Raw genomic sequence first — 22,521 nt, 5'->3', positions numbered from 1 at the left:
TTAAAATCAGGTTACATTGCTTTGGGGCTTCCTTAATATTTAGAATACGGAATTAGAATTTTGCATTTATTTTATGAAGTGGAATTCTTTGCCATCTGATCACCAGCTGTGAGCCAAAACAGGCTGAACTCATCAGTGATATAATATGGTTGATGATGATAAAAGTAGCTCTTCTGCTACTTTTCAGTATGCTTGACCTTGATAGTAGGTTTACCAGAGAAGAAGACCAATCCTTCATCCTGGAGATTGTTAGTTAAACTGCTGCAAGTTACGCTTCTTTAAAAGTTTTAATTTATAACCTTGTTTCAAGCAGAAAAATGGTCTAGTAGTTTTACACGATAAATAAAAACGTTAAAGCTTAGCAACAGCGTGAGTAAAACCTCTCATTAGGCACACACATTCATGCAGCCCATCCAAGAGACTCCTGAGCAGTTATCGGTTGAAGACTCCAGAAACAACAGGACTCTGCAGAAGTTAATCAAATGTGTATCTAAATTGCCTTCTTGTACACCAATGCGAGAAGCCTAGGTAACAAAATGGAGGAATTGGAGCTCCTGGTCCAAGAAATGAAACCTGATATCATAGGAATAACCGAATCATGGTGGAACTGTAGTCATGACTGGAGTACAGGTATCGAAGGGTATGTGCTGTTTAGGAATGACCGGAAAATAGGTAAAGGTGGGGATGTGGCACTGTATGTGAATAATGAGCTAAAATGTAAAGAAATAATAAGTGATGGAATGGATAAGACAGAGTCTGTCTGGGCAATGATTACACTGGGTAAAAGAACTACTAGAGCCTCCCCTGAGATACTGCTTGGGGTGTGCTATAGACCGCCGGGATCTAGCCTGGATGCGGACAGAGAACTATTTAATGTTTTTAAGGAAGTAAAAACTAATAAGAGCTGTGTGATCATGGGGGACTTTAACTTCCCAGACATAGATTGGGGAACAAATGCTAGTAACAATAATAGGGCTCAGATGTTCCTAGACGTGCTAGCAGATGAATTCCTTCATCCAGTAGTAGCTGAACCGACGAGGGGGGGATGCCATTTTAGATTTGGTGCTGGTGAGTAGTGAGGACCTAGTTGAGGAAATGGTAGTAGGGGACAACCTTGGCTCGAGTGACCATGAGCTAATTCGTTTTAAACTAAATGGAAGGATTAACAGAAATAAAACTGACTAAGGTTTACGATTTCAAAAAGGCCAACTTTAATAAATTAAGGCAACTACTTAGGGAAGTGGATTGGGTAACATACTTAGAGAGCTAAAGGCAGATGAGGCCTGGGATTATTTCAAGCTGAAGTTGCACGAGCTGTCCGAGGCCTGGATCCCGAGAAAGGGGAAATGGTTAGTAGGCAGGAGAATTAGACCTAGCTGGATGAGCGGGCGTCTCAAAGGGGCGATTAAGAAAAAACAGAAAGCGTACAAAGAATGGAAGAGGGGACAGATCGGCAAGGAAACCTACCTTATTGAGGTCAGAGCATGTAGGGATGCGGTGAGAAAGGCCAAAAGCCGTGTAGAGTTGGACCTCGCGAGGGGAATTAAATCCAATAGTAAGAGGTTTTATAGCCATATAAATAGGAAGAAAACAAAGAAAGAGGAAGTGGGACCACTGAAGCATGTAAATGGAGTGGAGATTAAGGATAATCTAGGCATGGCACAATATCTAAATGAATATTTTGCGACGGTGTTTAATAAGGCTAATGAAGGGCTTAGGAATAGAGGGAGCGGGACGGAGGGGAATAAAGGAGGGGCGATTGCAATTACAGTATCAGAGGTGGAAGCCAAACTTGACCAGCTAAATGGGACTAAATCGGGCGGACCGGATGATCTCCATCCTAGAATATTGAAGGAGCTGGCGCGAGAAATTGCAAGCCCCTTGGCGATAATTTTTAATAAATCTGTAAACTCGGGGGTGGTACCGATGGACTGGAAAATAGCTAATGTGGTTCCTATTTTTAAGAAGGGGAAAAAAAGTGACCCGGGTAACTACAGGCCTGTTAGTTTAACTTCTGTAGTATGCAAGGTCTTGGAAAAAATTTTGAAAGAAAAAGTAGTTAAGGACCTTGAGGTGAATGGCAATTGGGACAAATTACAACATGGGTTTACGAAAGGCAGATCGTGCCAAACCAACTTGATCTCCTTCTTTGAGAAAGTAACAGACCTTCTAGATAAAGGAAATGCGGTGGATCTAATTTACCTCGATTTTAGTAAAGCGTTTCATACTGTGCCGCACGAAGAATTATTGGTTAAATTGGAAAAGATGGGGATCGATATGAAATTCCAGAGGTGGATAAAGAACTGGTTAAAGGGGAGACTGCAGCGGGTAGTACTGAAAGGTGAACTGTCGGGTTGGACGGAGGTCACCAGTGGGGTTCCTCAAGGTTCGGTTTTGGGTCCGATTTTATTCAATCTATTCGTTACTGACCTCGGAACCGAATGTAGGAGTGGGCTGATAAAGTTTGCGGATGACACAAAGTTGGGAGGTATTGCCAATTCGGAGAAGGATCGGGATATTCTGCAGGGAGACTTGGATGACCTTGTAAATTGGAGTAACAATAATAGGTTGAGATTTAATAGTGAGAAGTGTAAGGTGATGCATTTAGGGATGACTAATAAAAATTTTAGTTATAAGTTAGGGACGCATAGGTTGGAAGTGACGGAGGAGGAGAAGGACCTCGGAGTCCTGGTTGATCGCAGGATGACTATGAGTCGGCAATGTGACGTGGCTGTGAAAAAAGCTAATGCGATTTTGGGATGCGTTAGGCGAGGTATTTCTAGTAGGGACAGGGAGGTGCTGCTTCCGTTATACAAGGCGCTGGTGAGACCTCATTTGGAGTACTGTGTGCAGTTCTGGTCTCCTATGTTTAAAAAGGATGAACTCAAACTGGAACGGGTACAGAGAAGGGCCACTAGGATGATCCGAGGAATGGAAAACCTTTCCTATGAAAGGAGACTCGAGGAGCTCGGTTTGTTTAGCCTAACCAAAAGAAGGCTGAGGGGGGATATGATTGCTCTCTTTAAATATATCAAAGGGATTAATACCAAGGAGGGAGAGGAATTATTTCAGCTCAGTAGTAATGTGGACACGAGAACGAATGGATATAAACTGGCCGTGGGGAAGTTTAGGCTTGAAATTAGAAGAAGGTTTCTAACCGTCAGAGGGGTGAAATTTTGGAACAGCCTTCCGAGGGAAACGGTGGGGGCGAAAGACCTTTCTGGCTTCAAGATTAGGCTTGATAAGTTTATGGAGTGAATGGTTTGAAGGGATAACGTGATTTTAGTCAATTAGGCATTAACGTGCCATCGCGGGTAAAATGAGGGTCCGGCTGTAGAATCTTGCCTGTATGCTCGGGGTTCTGATGATCGCCATATTTGGGGTCGGGAAGGAATTTTCCTCCAGGGTAGATTGGCAGAGGCCCTGGAGGTTTTTCGCCTTCCTCCGCAGCATAGGGCAGGGGTCGCAGGCTGGAAGATTCTGTTGTGGGTGGGTCAGCTTTTGTGGCCTGCATCATGCGGGAGGTCAGACTAGATGACCATACTGGTCCCTTCTGACCTTAAAGTCTATGAGTCTATGAGTCTATTCTTACCTGCTGCAAATGCAGAGCACATCACAAAGAACATTCCAACTGCAATCCTCTTCAAAGATGATGGAAGCAAGCCATTCCTCTTCAGAACGGGGTCTACCACTTTATCCTTTAAGGGTATTAGGATCAGAATAAGCACTGCATCAAACATAGTCAACCAGGCTGCAGGAAACTGAGAACAGAGGAGATGAATTAATTCAGCCAGGTTCTGCTTACCACCCGATTTGTTCTTTTCTTTAAAAATAGCATCATATTTTTCATGCAATAATGAAAACCTGGGAGAAACCGAAGTATTTGTTACAAGTTACAGACTCACATTAAAATAAAATTGTTCAGTCGTTTCTCAACACTACATTTAATACATATTTCTTAGTTTAGCTCTTCAGGTTTTACTTAGCTACAGTATTTTACAATTCTGGCTTACAACAGTAAAAAGGGTTCCTCTCCAAAGTAAGTAGGATGCCACTGCATGCTCCCACTCCTGGAATTCACATCCACCTGTGCTGAGCTTTGGGAGCTTTCCAAAAAGCAGTGCCCACTGGGGTTGCACAGGCATCCTCTTGCAACATCCAGTGTTCAGAACCAAGATTATAAGAGCCCAAACTGCCTCAGTTCCTTCTACTGAACCCAGTAGAAGGAACTGGGAGCAGAACTCAAAGGAAGAGGGAAAGGTGGACAAAGAGCGTGAATATGAAGAGACACTCTCCAAAAGTCACCTGATTCAGAAGTCACTGGACTTCTGCTTTGAAAATGATGGCACAGCATGGTTGCACATTTGGACATAGTAGGAATGTTACCAAATGGAGTACCTCAGCTAACTAGATTGCTGGTCCTTTGCACATAAAACTGAAAAAGAAGTTCCACTAATCAAACCTTTTCATACCTTTAAGACGAACCATCAGGATGCATAGTAATATAGTTGGCAGGCACTCTAATGCCAACATCTCAAACATTTAAGAGCCCAATCAGAGAGGCTGGTAAAATTTTTCTTGGGGGAGGGGGCGGGGCGGAGTAGGGCTGTTCCCATTGGTGGGCCGTGGCCCATCCACTTAGCACCCAGGCCCAGCCAAATCTGAGCACCAGGAGCAATGCTTAAAGTGAGGGAGGTTGCAGACCCGGGGGGTGGGGGGGGGAAACAAGTATTTAAAGATTGAGCCAGGTTACTGAGAGGGGCAGTTTTATAGTAAAGCTGCTGCTGCCTCAGACCACTCTGCTCATGTCCACTTCCCCTTCCTGGTTCAGACACCAGCTCATGCCACCCACCTCCAGTTACTGTCTGCCTTCCCATTGGCGGACTGTTTGGGAGAGGAGAGCAGTGGGCAGGGCATACCTCTGCCAACGGGGAGGAAGTAAGCAGAGCCAGGTGGCATGGGATGCAGCTGAAGCTTGTGTCGACGGGAAACAGAGTGGAGCCCTTGGACTGGGAGGAAGAGCCCATTCACCAGGTCGAAACACACAGGCTCAACCACCTCTTTGTCACTCATACAGGGGAGTGGGCATTAACCATAGCTGGATGGCTTAACAGTGGAGTCCCTTCCTTGCTGATGTGATGGAAGAGCGGCTTTGCCAAATTTGTGTGGCATTGCAACCTGGCACACAGGGTTCCTGCTGCTACTGGCCTCTGTCTCCACGCAACTCTCTAATGGGCACAGGTTCCACCACACGGAGTTTGGACGGGGAGCAGAAGCCCATGCATAACACCACTCAGATTTGGTCCAGCTGCCCCTCTGTCATGATAGCTGGCAAGGGGTTCTGGCTGGTAGACACAGATTTGGGGAGACTAAGCCCCTCTATCTCTAGCCAGCTGCTGCCTACAGGCCCCATGCTGCAAGCCACCTGAGCGTTCAACACCAATGAATTTCAATGGGAGTGATTAGATTGTACTATCACTTTTAAACAGAGCTTCAATGAGCTTCAGAGGACTGACAGAGCCAGACTCGACAGCTGAACCATCATAGGACAGAACAAAAAATGAATAACTGATAGAATGTCATGATCAGTGCTGCCTCCTTTAGAGGGAGGAGCTTTAGCATCTTAATACTTGTTTTCTGTATGTGTCTTGGAACGTGCTTAATAGAAAATTCATTATCCTGAGGGAGCTTTCACGCCATTAAGATCCATCAATCAGAGAACACCTGTCTGTTGAATGATTGATTACCAGACATGAGTTGCACAAACAAATACTTATATATTATTTAAACAAATACACCAAGATGTGTCTACCACAGCAATCAAAGGCAATCTTAATGGCATATATGGTAGAAAGTGATTTAATGCAATTAAGTATTCCCTGCTTGTTTATTTTGCTTCCAAAAATGTGTTCTTGAGTCTGACTATAGGTTTATATTTCCTATTAGTCAACTGTTTCTATTCTAGTCATGAGAAATATTTAGTAGCCAGAGGCTGTAGCTCTTCCATTAAGATTATGACTTTTCATAGTTCCAACAGCATAGTAGAAAGAGTATTTTACTAATAAAATGCAAAATACAATTAAAATGAAATTATATCTGTCAAATGAACAAAGTCTATTGTGGGATACATTTATCCTTTCTAATTTGCAAGATTCAGTAATTCACAATGAGATTCCCAGTCTACCAAGCTTTAAAGTATTTAGAATCAGTTCTATATGGGCAAACTAAGATATTCCATTAAGCACTAAGGAAATGTTCTTATGCAACTCCAAAAATAGCTTTAGAAATATTCAACCTATCCGACTGCACTATTTCCACTATAAAAACTATTCCAACTAGTAATGTCCAAATGAAAATTTAGAACATGTCCACACTTCTAACTCTCCAGCCAATGTTTTTGTTAAAGGAGGACTCTAAAAAGCAGAATCTTTGTATATAAAGCCTCACGATGGTGCCAGCAACTGGGGCCAGTTCATGTAAGTCTAGGAGCCATATATATGATTTGGACCCCTGGAGAGAAGATGCAAAATTTAACATCATTAAGTCCTTCTACCATACCAGTCGGGTTCGGGGAGAGGCTGTGTGCACAAGATAAATAACATGTCCATAATGAACTCAACTTTGAGTGTTTGAAACCCAGTTGGTTTTATGGCAGCTGCAACCATGGCTAAAAAGAGACCCACTTGAGAGAGAGAGAGAGAGAGAATGAATCTCTGCCACATTTAAAGGTGATGTTGTTTCAACCCTCTGGGCTCTGCCTTCTGCGAGTTTTCACCTCTGCTAAGCTGGACTGCTTCCTCTCATAACTCTGGAGACCTTTGTTAAGCTCTTGTTTCCAAAGACTGCGGTCTTGTGTGATCTTCTCATTTGTCCACATCCATGCCCATTTCTTTGAGGTCTTGCTTGCACACATCCTTGAAATGCAATTTTGGGCGTCCTTTGGGTCTTTTTCCAGATGCCAATTCGCCATAGAGGATGTCCTTTGGGATGCGCCCATCATTCATTAAGCACACATGCCCCAAGCCAGCGGAGACATCTCTGTTTGAGGAGTGTTTGCATGCTGGCCCGCTTGAGCGCCTCAGTGTTAGTGACTCTGTCCCTCCAGGAGATTCCAAAGATTCGACAAAGGCAATGCATATGAAAGTTGTTAAGCCTCTTTTCCAGATGAGTCTAAGGTCCATGTCTTGTTCCCACACAAAAGTGTGCTGATAATGCATGCACGATACATACCGATCTGGGTGTGTTCTGTCAGTTCGTTTTGCCAGACCCTCTTGTTCAGTCTAAACATCGTTGTGGCAGCTTTTCCAATGTGGATGTTGAGTTCCGTTTCAAGTGAGAGATGGACTGCAATAGTGGACCCCAGGTATGTGAACTCATTCACCACTTCAGGTTCATAGTTGTTGATCTTGAGGAAGGGTGCTTCCTCAACTCCTTGGCACATTATGTTCATCATTTTTAGGCTTATGGTAAGCCCGAAGTCTTGGAAGACTTTGGAAAAACTGTCCAGAAAGTTTTGAAGATGCACTTCTGTGTGGGTTGTCACTGCTGCATCATCAGCAAAGAGGCTGTATTGGATAAGGGCCTCCAGAGTCTTGATTTTAGATCTACGTCTTGCAGGATTGAACTGCTTTCCATCAGATCTTGTGTGCAAGTAGATTCCCTCAATTGAGGAACCAAAAGCTTGTTTCAATAGCAAGGAGAAGAAGATCCCAAACAGAGTTGGGCAAGTACACAGCCTTGCTTAACTCTGCTACGAATCTGGAAAGCCTCAGAGACTGAGCCGTTGTACTGAACGTTTTTTTCTCTCTTACTTAATTGGCCTCTCAGAGTTGGTAAGACAACTCCCACCTTTTCATGCTCTCTTTATGTGCATATATATCTCCTCAATACACGTTCCATTCTATGCATCTGAAGAAGTGGGCTGTAGCCCACGAAAGCTTATGCTCAAATAAATTTGTTAGTCTCTAAGGTGCCACAAGTACTCCTGTTCTTTTTGCGAATACAGACTAACACGGCTGCTACTCTGAAAAATGTGCCATACATGTTTTCATGGAAGGATAGAGTTATGCTTAAGAGCTTGGGGGGACAAGTCGTTACCTTAAAAATTAATTCAACAACTAATGTTTGAGAATTTTTTTATTCCATATTACACTCTTTGTTCCAACTATTTCAAGACCATGGATTCAAAAGACTTGAATGATTAACTGTTCAAACTTAAATATTTCCAAACAGATCAAATTTGCAAGATTATGGTTAAAGGGACCATCACATACTCTGGAAAATAAAAATTCTTAAAAATTCTGCTGAACTGATCATCTTTTTGTTTGCCACTAGAGAGAGTCAGCAAATATGGTCTAAAACAAAGGATTACAAAGTATTTAAAAATTGATTTTTAAAGTTAAATTAAATAGGTTTAATTTTTAAAATACATTTGATACTAAATTTGAAATTATCACCTGATTAAAATAATTTCATTTAAATGCCAAAAATATTAAGCAATCCATGTTTACTGCCAAGTTTTAAAGAAAGTCAAAGCACTGAACGGGTGGAAGTCACTAGTTAAGCACCTGACACCAGAATTTGTTGCAGGGCTAAATTAGTTTTTTTGGCAGCTGTAGCCCCTTTGGCAGGTGCAGAGGGAATATTTATTCAATTACTCGTTCATTTAAAGTTAAAAACCCAATTAAGAATTGAAGAAAGTAGGAAAAAATATTTTTCTTCCAATCTCTGAATAAAAACTAGATGGGAAGTGGTGTGATCTACTAGTTCTAAGACTCTGAAGGTTATGGTGACCAAAACCAATCAGTTCAATTCATTAGCTACAGGTATTTCCTTTGCTTATTAAATCAGTTAGCTTTAAATGCAAAATGTTGATACATTTTTGATAATTTTTCTCTTATGTATCCATCACTTAAGGCAGTTTTATTTAACAAGAAAAGCATTTTAAATGTTTTTGTACTTTTTAATTGAATCTGAATTACCATCCAAGTAGAGCTTGACACAAATCACAAGTAAAAAAGTTAGTCTATTTAATAGAAAATGGTGAATGATGCATTTTGTAACATAATAAATGTAAGAATTAATAAACTAAATAAATGTAAGTTAAACTATATAATTGCTTATATAAATGTATAGATATATCCTCCTGGTTAGCCAAAGGTAGTAAATGTAGCATGAAGGCTATATTTAGTTGCAAATCAATGTGTATTAATGGTTATCAAATAATGAGTAACAACCTCTCTCTTTGGAAAATAAATAAAGAGTACAAATGCAAAACAAGATTGAAATTTATTTAAAATCAAGGTTTCAAGCTTATTTAAATCAAAATTAAAATCAGTGGCTTTAAAATCACTTATTTAATTCAATCTACCCCATTCAGGAAAATTTTCACACAGCGGATTTCTCCCCCAAAAAATGTGTTTAGCGTAACCGACTTTTACTATCTCACCACAACATTAAACAGTATCACAAAACTTGAACAAAGACTGATTTGGATAATACAGTAAAAAAAAGTAGGAAGTTTTTTGGAATTACTGAATTTGATAATGGACAACAGAATAAACAAGTGTCGCCAGCACTGCTATATTTCACACAATTAAATCACAAGTTTTTCAGAGACTCACTCCTTCCCATTTCTACATATCAGGAGTTGGGAAATTGAGAATATGCACATATTTTTATATATTCCACTATTTCCATATCAAGAAACTGTGTACAATCTTTATCCTGTTCACTTTAGATAAATACTGTAATGCTTACATTGAATGTTGTGTGAATCTTTTTCTAAGAAAAATGTAGCTCTGATGAGTCATGACTCAACTGCTCTTTTACTTCGGTACCGCAAATCATCAAAGCCTGATGGCTAAGAGCAAGTCTGATAGCTTTAAAAGAGACTACACATGTACACATATTTTTAGAAATGTAGTGTTGTATGATGCCTTTCATATCACCCAAATAGAAAAAAAGTGATAAAACCACAAACCTACTTTGAGATGGTTTTAAAATATACTTGCAGTTATTTTTAAGATTTCAGATTGAAGCAGCAAAAGGGCTGCAATGGAAGCACTGCAGAAAATGGAGCTGACATTCACTTACAGACTGGCTGGTAGAAGAACCATTTAAAATATCAAGACAGACTCACTAGGATGATGTTCCACTATCCATGCCTCAAATTCCACATTATTAAACGAACACTAAATACAACTGAACTTATTTTTAAAGCCACAGTTTAAAGTCAGAAGAAATGGTCTTACGGTATGAGTGGCATTTTAAACCATTTTCAACTAAAGCTAGTAATAATCTTCATTGCTTATTTGAACCAATTCAATTTCTGAACCTAACATTCTGCTTACCAAAAAATAAAGGAGCCAAAGGCTAGAATAAGTTTCTGACTGACAACGTTTATTCCCAAAGCAGAAACACGCACACTTACAGTATTTTTAAAAGTTACAGTGCATCTCTAGAGTCACTAGGTTAGGGGTGTGTACATACAGCCTTGTAATTTTTTAATGCATATTTATATGCATAATATTCTTTAGGGGCCTAAGCAGAGAAGTATCACACTGTGCTTTGTTTAAAAAGAACATTTACTGCAGTGATCAGTCCACACTTCATTAATTTCCCCATATTAGATAAAGGCACAGGCCTGTTTCATTAAGTCTTAGCTAAGTTAGAGGAAAACTATTCATTTTGTTCAGCCTAGCAATCAGGAAGCTCAAACATGACAGTTGTGAGGCTTAATTAATATTTGAAAAAGCTCTGAGACTGTCTCATGAAAAAAAAACCCCACACTATAGAAATGCAAGTATTAATATTAATAAAGGGCAAGAAGGGTTTCATAGTAAGAATAAAGTACCCGGTAAAACTTATTTGCAACTACCAAGGACCTGTGGTCAAGTTAAAATAAACTGTGCTCTATTTAATTGGACATCTCAAATTTGGCCCAAAGTTTGATTATGCTTAGTCTAAATTTAACAAACCTTGGACCAATGAAAGTATTTCCATTTAAAAAAATTTCTATCAGAATTTTTAAATTAACATTTCCCTCCACTAACTGAAACTCAAACACTGCAGCACTAAAAAACTGGAAGTGAAATTGACATAATGACTTCCACTGTTCAAGTTAAGGGAAATTTAAAAATAAGCAGCAGAAAATTAGTGAACAGAATTAAAAAAAACAAAAAAAAAAACCTTCACTTTTCATCATCTAGCATGTTATTAGTAGTAACATAGCTTGTGTGCAGTGTTCCCTCTAATTTTTTTTCGTGCACCAACATGGAGGTAATGTGTGGAGGGGGTGGGGCTGAGAGGTTTGGAGTGTGGGAGGGGGCTCAGGGCTAGGGTAGAGGGCTGGGGGTGCGGGCTCTGGCTGGGGGTGCGGGCTCCAGCGTGGGGCCAGGGATGAGGAGTTTGGGGTGAAGGCTTCCCCAAGGAGGGAGGACTCCCCACAGCCTGCTGTAGTGGCAGCTCCAGCAGGGCCGGGCCAGGGGAGGGGCACCTCTCCCCATCTGTGCAGCCCTTGATAGCCTGCCACGCAGATTACAGGGAACTTAGCTTGTGTGTATTTAAAGGCCTCTTCTAAGGGCCGTATTTTGCCACCAAGGAACATGGAGACTCCCAGTGAAGTCAGTGGCAGCTGCCTGCATGCATTCAAAAGCAAAACTGGGCCCTTAAGATAGTAACCACAGATACATTCTCATATTTTACATCTGCAGGGCTCCGACTGACTTATACTTGCTTAATTTAAGAGTAGATTCAGGGTTACTGTAGAATCAATTCCTCATTTACTTCATTGGAATTTTTATGTAGATAAGGACTGCAGTATCATGAATGTTTAGTAGGGCTGTCGATTAATTGCAGTTAACTCACGTGATTAAAAAAAATTCATTGCGATAAAAAAATTCATCACGATTAATCAGTGTTAAACAGAATACCAATTGAAATGTATTAAATATTTGAATGTTAATCTTTTTAATCGCTTGACAGACCTAATAGTTTAGTTTCGAAATATGCCTAAATGAACAAAACAACATGTATAAGATTAACTAACGCCTATATTTAAGTAAATAAAAATCAAGTTTAGTTAGGTAAATTACAATTCCACTACTTAACGTTAGGAAATACAAATTTCAGCTTTGTATTGGAAAATTGACACTACAATGAAGCTACCCTACAGACTTCATTTAACCCCAACAAAAGCAATTAGTGTCTACATCATCATTCGTTATATTGGACCATTAGCTTAGCTCAGGGAGTTTCAACTGAACAAAACAAGTTAAAAAGAACAAAAAAAAACCCCTCCACATTTTGCCCAACTTACCGTATGAATATGGGCGGTGACATTTGAAATTTCAGGGATTTTCAAATGTAGACTCTGTAAAACGTATGTAGTCTGCATCTAACATTAAGAAAAATTAGTTGACATTGTTACTTGATAAAGTCATACTCTGAAGTGAAACTACTTAAAATGTCAGTGACTCACAAGGAATGCATTTGAATGTACTAGAGAGCGGTTCAAAACAAGGTTTTCCAGTGAGACCGGGCCACATCTCTTCAGGCCCAAAATTGGAGTTTTGTAAAAAGCACAAACTTTTAGACTCAAAGGCCAGAAGGGACCATCATGATCATCTAGTCTGACCGCCTGCACATTGCAAGCCACAGAACCTCACCCACCCACTTTATTGAAGTCCTCAAATCATGATTTAAAGACTAAGTTACAGAGAATCCACCATTTACACTAGTTTAAACCTGCATGTGACCCGCACCCCATGCTTTAGTGGAAAGCAAAAAAAAAAAACACACCCCCAAGCACTCTGACAATTTGAACCAGGAGAAAATTCCTTTCTGATGCCAAATATGGTGATCAGTTAGACCCTGAACAAATACAAATTTCAGCTTTGTACTGGAAAATTGACACTACAGTGAAGTTTCCCTGCAGACTCCATTTAACCCCAACAAAAGCAATTAGTGTCCATATCATCACTTGTTATATTGAACCATTAGCTTGGCTCAAACCAACAGATACACACCTGGGAATGAATTCTCTGTAGTAGCCCAGAGGCCTCCCCATCTATCTAGTATCCCATCACTGGCTGCTGGGGATATTTGCTACTAGCAGTTGCAGATTTCCTACAGTGGCATGTAGCCAGTCTCATCATACCATTCCCTCCATAAACTTATCAAATTCAGTCCTGAAGCCAGTTAACGTTTTCTGCCCCCCACTGCTCCCCTTGGAAGGCTGGTTCCAGATCTTCACATCTCGGATAGTTAGAAATGGTCAAACCTAAACTTGTTGATGGCCAGTGATATCCCTTTGTTGTAGTGTCAACATTGGTGCTTAACTTAAATAATTCCTCTCCCCACTTCCTGGTATTTATCCCTCTGATGTATTTACAGAGAGCAAACACATGATCCCTTAGCCTTTGTTTGGTCAAGCTAAACAAGCCAAGCTCCTTGATTCTCCTCTCATAAGGTTGGTTCTCCATTCCTATGATCATCCTAGCAGCCCTTCTCTGCACGGTGCACCTATTCCAGTTTGAATTAATCTTTTTAACCATGGGAGACCAGAATTGCACACAGTATTCCAGATGAGGTCTCACCAGTGCTTTGTATAATGGTACTACCACTTCCCTATCTCAAGTGGAAATGCAATCCTAGGATGCAGCAGGAGGTATTAGCCTTTTTCAAGGCTGCATCACATTGGCAGCTCATCGTCATCCTGTGATCAGCCAGTACAACCAAGTCTCTCTCTCGCTCTGTCGCTTCCAACTGATAAGTCCCCAGCTGATAGAGACTAACCACAAGAATTTTTGCTAAGGCCTTGTCTACACTGCCAAGTTTTGTTGCCAAAAATTGCCTTTTAGCGACAAAACAGCAAGAGCCTACACACTACAATGGGACTTTTGTTGCAAAAAAATGCCCCATTTTGGCAACAAAAAACTTCCACCCGAGAGACTTGTCTTTTCCCCTCCCTTTATTGTCGACAAAGAGCCAGTGTAGACACTGCTGACTGTTTTGTACACAGAACGGGCTTCCACCAGTATCCCACAATGCCTGCCCCATTGCTCTGCTCAGTGTTTTGATCTCTGCTGCCCTGCAGGCATGCGCCACTCCCCTTTAGAAGCTCCAGGAAGTATCTGTCTGCTGCCCCGTTTGCAGAACAAACAAAGAGCAAATCACTGGAATGCTCCTGTTCTGCCCTGCACTAGGAACACAGCAGCAGGCAGACTGCTGCTGCAGGGGGAGGGGGACAGACTCCTGTGCTGCTTTGCCATTCCTCAGCACAGAAAGCTCACAGAGCTACTCATGATGCTGCTCTCGGCAGCTGAGGGGGCTGTGGGAGAATTCGCAGCGCATCTTGGGATTCTCTACGATCAGCTCCCCACAACACTGCACTGTGGGATACATACCCACGGTGCATTGCTCACCCAGCAATGATGGTGTCCCCAGTGTGGACGTGATCTGTCGACAGAGGGAGCAAGTATGAACACCCTTTGGCGATTTTTGTTTTGTCGACTTTTGGGTGTTGACAAGTTTTTTCAACAAAACTTGGTACTGTAGACAAGCCCTTAGTGCATGACCTTGCACTTTGCACTATTAAATTTCACTCAATTTTATTACTCCAGTTTTCAAGGTCGTCCAGATCTTCTTGTACGAGACCCAAGAGCAACAGAACCATTCACAGGAATTTTTTTTTAAATTACTTTTATGTGGAAGTTTTTAAAGCTCTAAACTGTCTTCTAAAGTGTTTGCAACCTATGCTCTGCAGCATCCTGCCAATGTAGAGAAATATAGCGAAAGGGACTAAAAGTAAAACTGACTAAACTGTTTTCACTGACAAAGATAAGTGAATTGAAAAAGGAAACAGTTTAATGTTGAAAAGTACATTAGATATTTACAAATTTTAGCTTTAAGACTCTAATTATCAGATTAAAATACATATTTTGAAAATATTCTTAATATCCTTTTAGACCATTTATTCATCCCTCAACTTCAGAGGGAATTTTACATTAGTGAAAGACACTACGTAGCAATTTATATTTAGATATGGGCATATTGGTGAACTAATACACCTCGCCCCATGACCATTTTATTTAAAAAGTCGATGAGCCAGCAAACATTTTTGTCATTACTAAGCACTGGCTTGTTACATAATTTTATTTACATTGTGCAAGCAAATATACATCTCTGAGAACTAGTTTGGGGTGAACCCCAAAACTAACATAAAAGTCAGCTAGTCCATAATAAAATAAGGCTAGGCAAAAATTGTTAGATTTCCAGCCTCTTTCAGAATTTTAGGCATTAACATTGCTAAACTATTCTATTTAACAAAAGCTTATGGAACATTTTCCCCATATTTTTTTTTAAATGTTCCTTCAAAGTTGATGCTTTTAGGGCAATTTTCAGAGAGGAATGAATTTTTACAATTTAGACTCAGAGCTGTGATTTAATGGTAGCACCTACAGAGTTTCCAATTGCAGTGTTGAGAATGTAAATGTATGGTCTTTATGTTTGGTCAAAGTCACTCACCTGAAAATACACTGTCCAGTAAGGTATAAGAGCCAAAAAGACAGGGATAATCTTGACAAGGGCTTTCACATCTTCCACTTTATCTTCTCTGAACGGCCCTCCATGAGACATCTTCGCCATCTCAAACAGGCTTTGCTTACGAGACTGCTGAAGTACTTCCTGGATTTCACTTTTGAAAATAAAGTTAAAGTTAATTAAAAAAAAAAAAAAAAAAAAAAAAAAAAAAAAACTCACTGACAACTCTGTATTGCTTTTTCATCATAAAAACACCTTGTGCATTTCAGAAGTGGGAACTACTTCTAGATACAGAAGAGAAAACATGCCAGTCAAAGCGGATCAGAAGTGTGTGAAAGGGACAAATTAAACTAAGTATTCATTATAAAAGTTTACTAGACATATTATCTTTCTTTGTCCCTCGGCATGACTAAGCATTAAAAAATGCAACATTTGAAAGTGACAACTGGTTTATTGACACCATCAGAAAATAAGTTATTCTAACTTATTTATGCACTTGATTAAGTGAACACATGAAATTCTGTGCCGCATGAGGCACCTGAAACCCAAGAGGACCTCATAGTGTGTGGAAGACAGTAACTCTAAGAGGTCGTTAGAAAAAGCAGTTATACAGCTCAGTTGCCTCATCAAGTCTACGAAGGCAAATAAAAACCCTTTTAAAATCAAGATGTGCCCATGGAGAGAGCAAAGCACAAAAGAAAAAATGGTTAATTAGTGCTCTGTGAAAAAATGTATTTAGCAAATGCTAGTCCAGAGTCTGAGGTGTGGCCAGATTCACTGGGAGTATGTCTACACTACAGTGGCATAGCTACAGCACCACAATTGTGCACTGTAAAGTAGATGTTTCCTATATCAACAGAAGGGCGTTTTCCACTAATGTAGGTAAATCCACCCCACAGAGAAGTGTGAGCTGGTATCCTTCTATTGACCTAGCCACATCGCCACCAAGGGCTAGGTCGACCTAACTATGGTGTTTGGGCACAAAATTTTTCCTAACATAGCTAGGTCGATCTAAGGACAGGTCTACACTAAAAAGTTAGGTCAACCCAGCTATGTCCCTCAGGGGTCTGAAAAACCCACACCCTGAGTGACAGTTAAGCCAACCTAACCCCTGGTTTAGACAGCGTTAGGTTGATGTAAGAATTCTTTCATCAACCCTAGGGTTACCATCCGTCCGGGTTTCCCCGGACATGTCCGGCTTTTTCAGCTTTAAATGGCCATCCGGGGGGGGATTTCTAATAAAGTAGAAATGTCCAGGATTTCCCCCTTCCCCTCATGCAGAGTGCGGCACGGCTGATTGGATGGCTGGGCCTGATTGAAAGCCGCTCGCAGCCACTGGGGCCTCTAGCAGCCAGAGTCCCTCCCCGTCCCCCGCAGAGCAGCACGGAACATTGTTTGGGTCCACGTGGAGCCCGCAGCTCTCCCTCTGCCGGGTGAGCGGGGAAGCAGGGCAGGCAGGGGGGTGCAGAGGCTGCAGGGCGAGGAGGAGCAGGGCAGGCAGGGGCATAGAGGCGGCAGGGGCATAGAGGCGGCAGGGGCATAGAGGCGGGGGGGTGCAGGGGCTGCAGGGCAGGCAGGGGGTACAGGGGCTGCAGGGCGAGTGGGGAGCAGGGGGCACAGAGGCTGCAGGGGCGGGGGGCTGCAGGGGCTGCAGGGCGAGGAGGAGCAGGGCAGGCAGGGGCATAGAGGCTGCAGGAGCAGGGGGGTGCAGAGGCTGCAGGGCGAGGAGGAGCAGGGCAGGCAGGGGCATAGAGGCTGCAGGGGCAGGGGGGTGCAGGGGCTGTAGGGCGAGTGGGGAGCAGGGAAGCACTTAGCAACCCCCAACCAAGACCAGAGCGGGAGGGAGGGAGGAGGGGGAATGCGGGGTGCTCAAAGGAGGGGGCAGAGTTGGGGCAGGGACTTTGGGGAAGGGGTTGGAATGGGGGCGGAGAAGGGACGAGGTTGGGGTGGGGCTGGGGGCGGGGAAGGGGTGGAGTTGGGGCAGGGCCGGGGCCCCGTGGAGTGTCCTCTTTTTTAAATGTTTGAATATGGTAACCCTAATCAACCCAGCTACCATCTCTTGGGAAGGTGGATTAACTACAGTGAAGGGAGAACCCCTCCTGTCGCTGTAGTGAGCGTCTACACTGAAGCGCTACAGTGGGACCGCTGCAGCATTGCTAGAAAGGACATAGGTTGCCGACCCCGACCTATAGCTTAGACTTTCAGAAGTGGTGTGCCAAGTCTCCATTTATTCACTCTAATTTAAGGTTTCGCGTGCCAGTAATACATTTTAATGTTTTTAGAAGGTCTCTTTCTATAAGTCTAAAATATAACACTAAACTGTTGTATGTAAAGTAAACAAGGTTTTTAAAATGTTTAAAATGCAGAGCCCCCTGGACCGGTGGCCAGGACCCGGTGTAAGTGCCACTGAAAATCAGCTCGTGTGCCACCTTTGGCACGCTTGCCATAGGTTGCCTACCCCTGCTAGAAGTATAAACCAGGTTTGAAAGGAGAGGAATTACAGGAAAAATTTTGGAGTAGTGGAAGAACAGCAAGTCTGATTTTGCTGTACACAGGGACTAGATGGAAACCAAGGATATATTCTTTATTAGGACATATACTCTCAAGCACTCAAAGATCTAAATGAAAGTCAAAGTCTAAAACAGTAAAAAATAGACTCGATTCAGAATATGAAACAGCAGCCAGCCATACAATCATTAAGCAAAGTGGCTTGAGACCTTAGTTTAAATTTCAAGTGAGTTAAGCCTGTACTGAAGAGTTTTTTTACAAACCTATTAGTTCGGTGTTCCCTGGATCTCTTTCGTGAGCAACAAGAGTACGCCAGAATCTTAAACATGTCTGTGAAGGCACTGCCATCAGGTGGCTTTGTGATGAAGAAACTCTGACCACACAAAAACACCATGAACGAAATCCCAATGCAAACTGTTGGGATGATATATCCAATAACGAAGCTGACGTTCTGCTGAATGTACGCAATGCCTCCCAGGGAGACAATAGCTCCCAAATTAATGCTCCAATAAAACCAATTAAAAAATCTTCTTGTGGCTTCTGGACCTCGGTCTTTGACCTGGAAGAGATTAAAAAATAAACAAGTCATTAGCTTTCTGAAAGGGCTGAAGCCTGTTTATTAGAATTCAGTCAACTACAATACACACTCAAAAGTTAGGTTTAATTTATAGTCAAACTAAAGTGACTAAAGTGTTCTAGGCTTAATATGGTGTTTAATGAAGTCACACTGTACTGTGTTCTCCATGACATCATTGGCCTTCCAATTAAGGTAGTACATATTCAACACATGGACAGAAGAGCTGTACCAGAGCGGACCTACTTTGCTCTTAGTTACAGTCATTACTTCTGCAACATTAGTATCTCTTGGTTATGGTACATCTCTAAACATGAATTCCTAAAATGAAACGTTCTGTCTGACAACTATGCAGTCCATGTAGGATTCAAAATAATGTTTATGTTTTACATTCTAATAAGGCAGTTATAAGTTACCTAAGAATATTATCATGCTCTAATATACGTACTTTAGTTATTACATTTGATTATCTGAATTAAGTTCTCTGCTCTCAAATATTGCAAAGGTCAGCTGCAGAGATTTCAACAGCTTTCCCCAAAAAGTGGTCTATAGTTATAGGGGAAAAGTCTTAAGGGTAAGCAGCTGACTACTTGAAGAATAAGGCACAAACTTTAAATTTAAATATTATTCCTATTGCAACCGTACTCTAACACTGCATTTTTATAAAATGAGTTTAGGTTTCAAGAGGTTTATCTTTATCACCAACAGGCCCCACCAAACAGTACAATATATATTTCCCCTTGTATGACATAAAAATTGAACATAAATTATTCTTCTGCCAGAAGCTTTAACTGAACATCTCTACAGTCAAGCTTATGCTATTTTTTTACCTGTGCAATTCCCCCAAGTGCTCCTTATTCTATACTAAATACTATAAACAATCACTGCTTCTAGTTAAATCATAGGAGCTCTGTATAACTCAGGACAGGATGCAGTTTACCAGAAGTTAAAATTTGAAAAATCTTCCCTTTACTTAATGAATCAGCTACTCTGCAACAGAATCCATAGCATCCCATAACTCTTGTGACTGCAACACTTAAGTCAGCACCCTGTGGCTGAAAATCAACTCAGAGCCACTAATGAATCAGCATCATGTACCAACTTAGTGGAGTCAGATGTCTTATGGCTGAGAAGCAAAAGTCATTTCCTTGGCACTCAAAAAACTGGACGTACATGCCACGAAAACCCAGCTATGTCAGGGAAAACCTAGCTTTTTCTACAGGAAAGAAGTTCTATTGCTGGTACTGCTCTATAGCTTCTGTATCCAAAGCACTGAAAAGTACCTTTCAAAACCTTGATAACATTTGACTAGACTGCTGTAGGAGGAGGTGCAAACATTAGTCTGACAAAGCTGCTGTGTGGACCATGGAAGACTGGAGGCCCCTTGCAGTTTCTTTTTCTTCAAATTTACGTATAACTATCTCAAAGAGAAGGTGTCTCCATACAAGAAAGTTAAGCCTGTACTGAGCTTCACAACAGTAGGCCATGGAGAGGATGCCCTGTCATCAAGCTTTACTTATATAAACTGGCAAGAGGTTATACAGGCAAACAAGCTTTATAGATAAGAACATGATTTCCACTCATTGATCAAATGCTAAGTCTACGATGAAAAGGGAGACCCATAATCCATCTTTGTTGTTCAGACAAGGGTTTGAAAAAAGAGAGGGAAACCAAGGATGCTACAGTGAAATGTAGGTCATGGGCCAACAGATCAATATGGAAAGTAGAGGGCAGGGGTACCTTGCCCCTTCCAAGGTACTTTGGTCTGTAAGAGACCAAAGAAAGAATAAGACTGAACTTTGATTGCTGTTGAGGTTCCTGGGTCCTGTTCCCATTAAACACATGCATATTATTCCCCTCTAGGAATCTGTATTTCTTATGGTAATGAACAGACAATATGCAAATAGTATAAACAAAGAAGTATTAAGGACCTGTTTCTGCTATACATAACTACTAGCATTGTTAAGCATTTGAATACATATACTAAAGGCTAACGCCTCAAGCCAGCCACTTCTCTTTTTCAGGCTTCAGGACAGTTACCACCTGTTCCTGATCACTTTATCAGCATCAGTTAAACCTTCAATATTGCTTCACATCAACTTTCTTTTTAAATCAAAGTGGCATACATGGCAGTGAAGTGCTAGTGAATGATACACCATTTATATTAAACACAACTTCCAACTTGCATAAGAATAGATACGTTGCTGGCAGACGACTTCCCTTTTCCCTTTGCAATCTCAGCTCTAACTCTGCACTGTCAGTTCCACTACCCCTACTATTATGACATGCCACTCCATGCAAAGAGCTAACTCTGTCACCTTGTCAAAAGAGAAAAGGGGGAAACGAAAGCAGAGTTTGAGACTGGAAAAAGGAAGTGTGTGTTGAATAAGCCAGACTCATCAATAAAAATGGACCTCCCTCCATGATGAAGTGGCTCTACTAACCACTTCCTTGACAAAGCAGGTTCGCCTGCTAAAACCATATTAAAACTACCTGTTGGATAAATTAGTTATAGCAAAGGGGCAGAAGATAATTTCGTCAGCTACAGAAAGTACAGCACAGTTAAAAGGCAATCAATACATTTCCTTTCAAATATAGCACTGGTTCCTCAAGAGATTAGATATACCGTATATGTAGAGTTCTCCACCCTGTAATTCACCCTGCTGGCTATGACTTGAGCTGAGTGACAGCAGGAAAAATACTAGTCTAGTCTCTACAGTTTCTAAAAACACTTATGAATTAATAGACTAAAATATTTTTACTTATTTCAGGCAAATCTACCCCTTCTGCTGCTATCATTCTAGACACTAAATTTTACTAAGAGATCAAGTACTAGAGAATTGCACAAGGATTTTTATTAAGGAGTAGATATTTGGCACAACACTGCAGGAATCCTACTTCCCCCCCCCCCCACACACACACACACTCCCATTATTTTCATTCACCCAAGCAGAAAAATTCCTTAGCTCACTCTGCTCAATTTCATCTGTGCTCAGGCATAGCAGCACCAACAGTTTGATTAAATTCTTAAGACCTAGTGACTGCTGCAGCAGGACAGTGCTAGCATGCAAGAGGCACAGGCATGGCCATTTCCCTATACTTCCAAGAACATTAAACAGGCACACGGAAAGTAGAAATTGGTATTATTAAAAGGTTTCATACCTATAATTAGACTTGTGGATGGGTGGGAAGCAGAAGCGGTATATCTTGACTTTAGTAAGGCTTTTGATAGTGTCTCACATGATCTTCTCAAAAAAATAGGGAAATGTAGCCTAGAGATGAAGCTATTGTAAGGCGAGTGCAAAAATGGTTGGAAAACCATTCCCAGAGAGTAGTTATCAGTGGCTCACAGTCAAGTTGGAAGGGCATATTGAATGGGGCCCCACGGGAATTGGTCCTGGGTCTGATTCTGTTTAGTACCTTGATAAACGATTTAGATAATGGCAGAGAGAGTACCCGTACAAAGTTTGCAGAAGATGCTAAGCTGAGAGGGGCTGCAAGTGCTTTGGAGGATAGGAATAAAATTCAAAATGATCTGGACAAACTGGAGAAATGGTCTGAAGTAAATAGGATGAAATTCAATAAGAACAAATGCAAAGTACTCCACTTAGGAAGGAGCAATCAGTTGCACACATACAAAATGGGAAATGACTGCCTAGGAAGGAGTACCGCGGAAAGGAACTGGGGGTCATAGTGGATCACAAGATAAATGAGAGTCAATTCTGTAACATGATTGCAAAAAAAGGCAAGCATCATTCTGGAGTGTATTAACAGAAGTGTGGACAAATTTGAGAAAGTCCAGAGAACAACAATGATTAAATGTCTAGAAAACATGACCTATGAGAAAAGATTGGGAAAAAATGGGTTTGTTTAGTCTGGAGAAGAGAAGACTGGGG

The 22,521-nt window shown here is 41.3% G+C and overlaps 1 protein-coding gene across 1 annotated transcript in view; it reads right to left on the bottom strand.

Moving 5' to 3' along the window:
• The window catches only part of SLC15A4 (solute carrier family 15 member 4), a 54,392-nt gene that overhangs the window by 25,358 nt on the left and 6,513 nt on the right, over nt 1-22,521 (bottom strand). The window contains exons 2-5 of the mRNA XM_065417505.1: nt 18,315-18,610; nt 15,529-15,697; nt 12,320-12,397; nt 3,593-3,761 (exon numbers count right to left, since the gene is read on the bottom strand). Coding sequence (XP_065273577.1) covers nt 3,593-3,761; nt 12,320-12,397; nt 15,529-15,697; nt 18,315-18,610 — 712 coding nt within the window. The remainder of the gene's footprint in view (nt 1-3,592; nt 3,762-12,319; nt 12,398-15,528; nt 15,698-18,314; nt 18,611-22,521) is intronic.

Source organism: Emys orbicularis, chromosome 16, assembly GCF_028017835.1.
Source record: "Emys orbicularis isolate rEmyOrb1 chromosome 16, rEmyOrb1.hap1, whole genome shotgun sequence".
Classification (NCBI taxonomy): domain Eukaryota; kingdom Metazoa; phylum Chordata; order Testudines; family Emydidae; genus Emys; species Emys orbicularis.
Note: the sequence above shows the minus strand (reverse complement) of the source record. Positions and strands in the feature narration are given on the sequence as shown.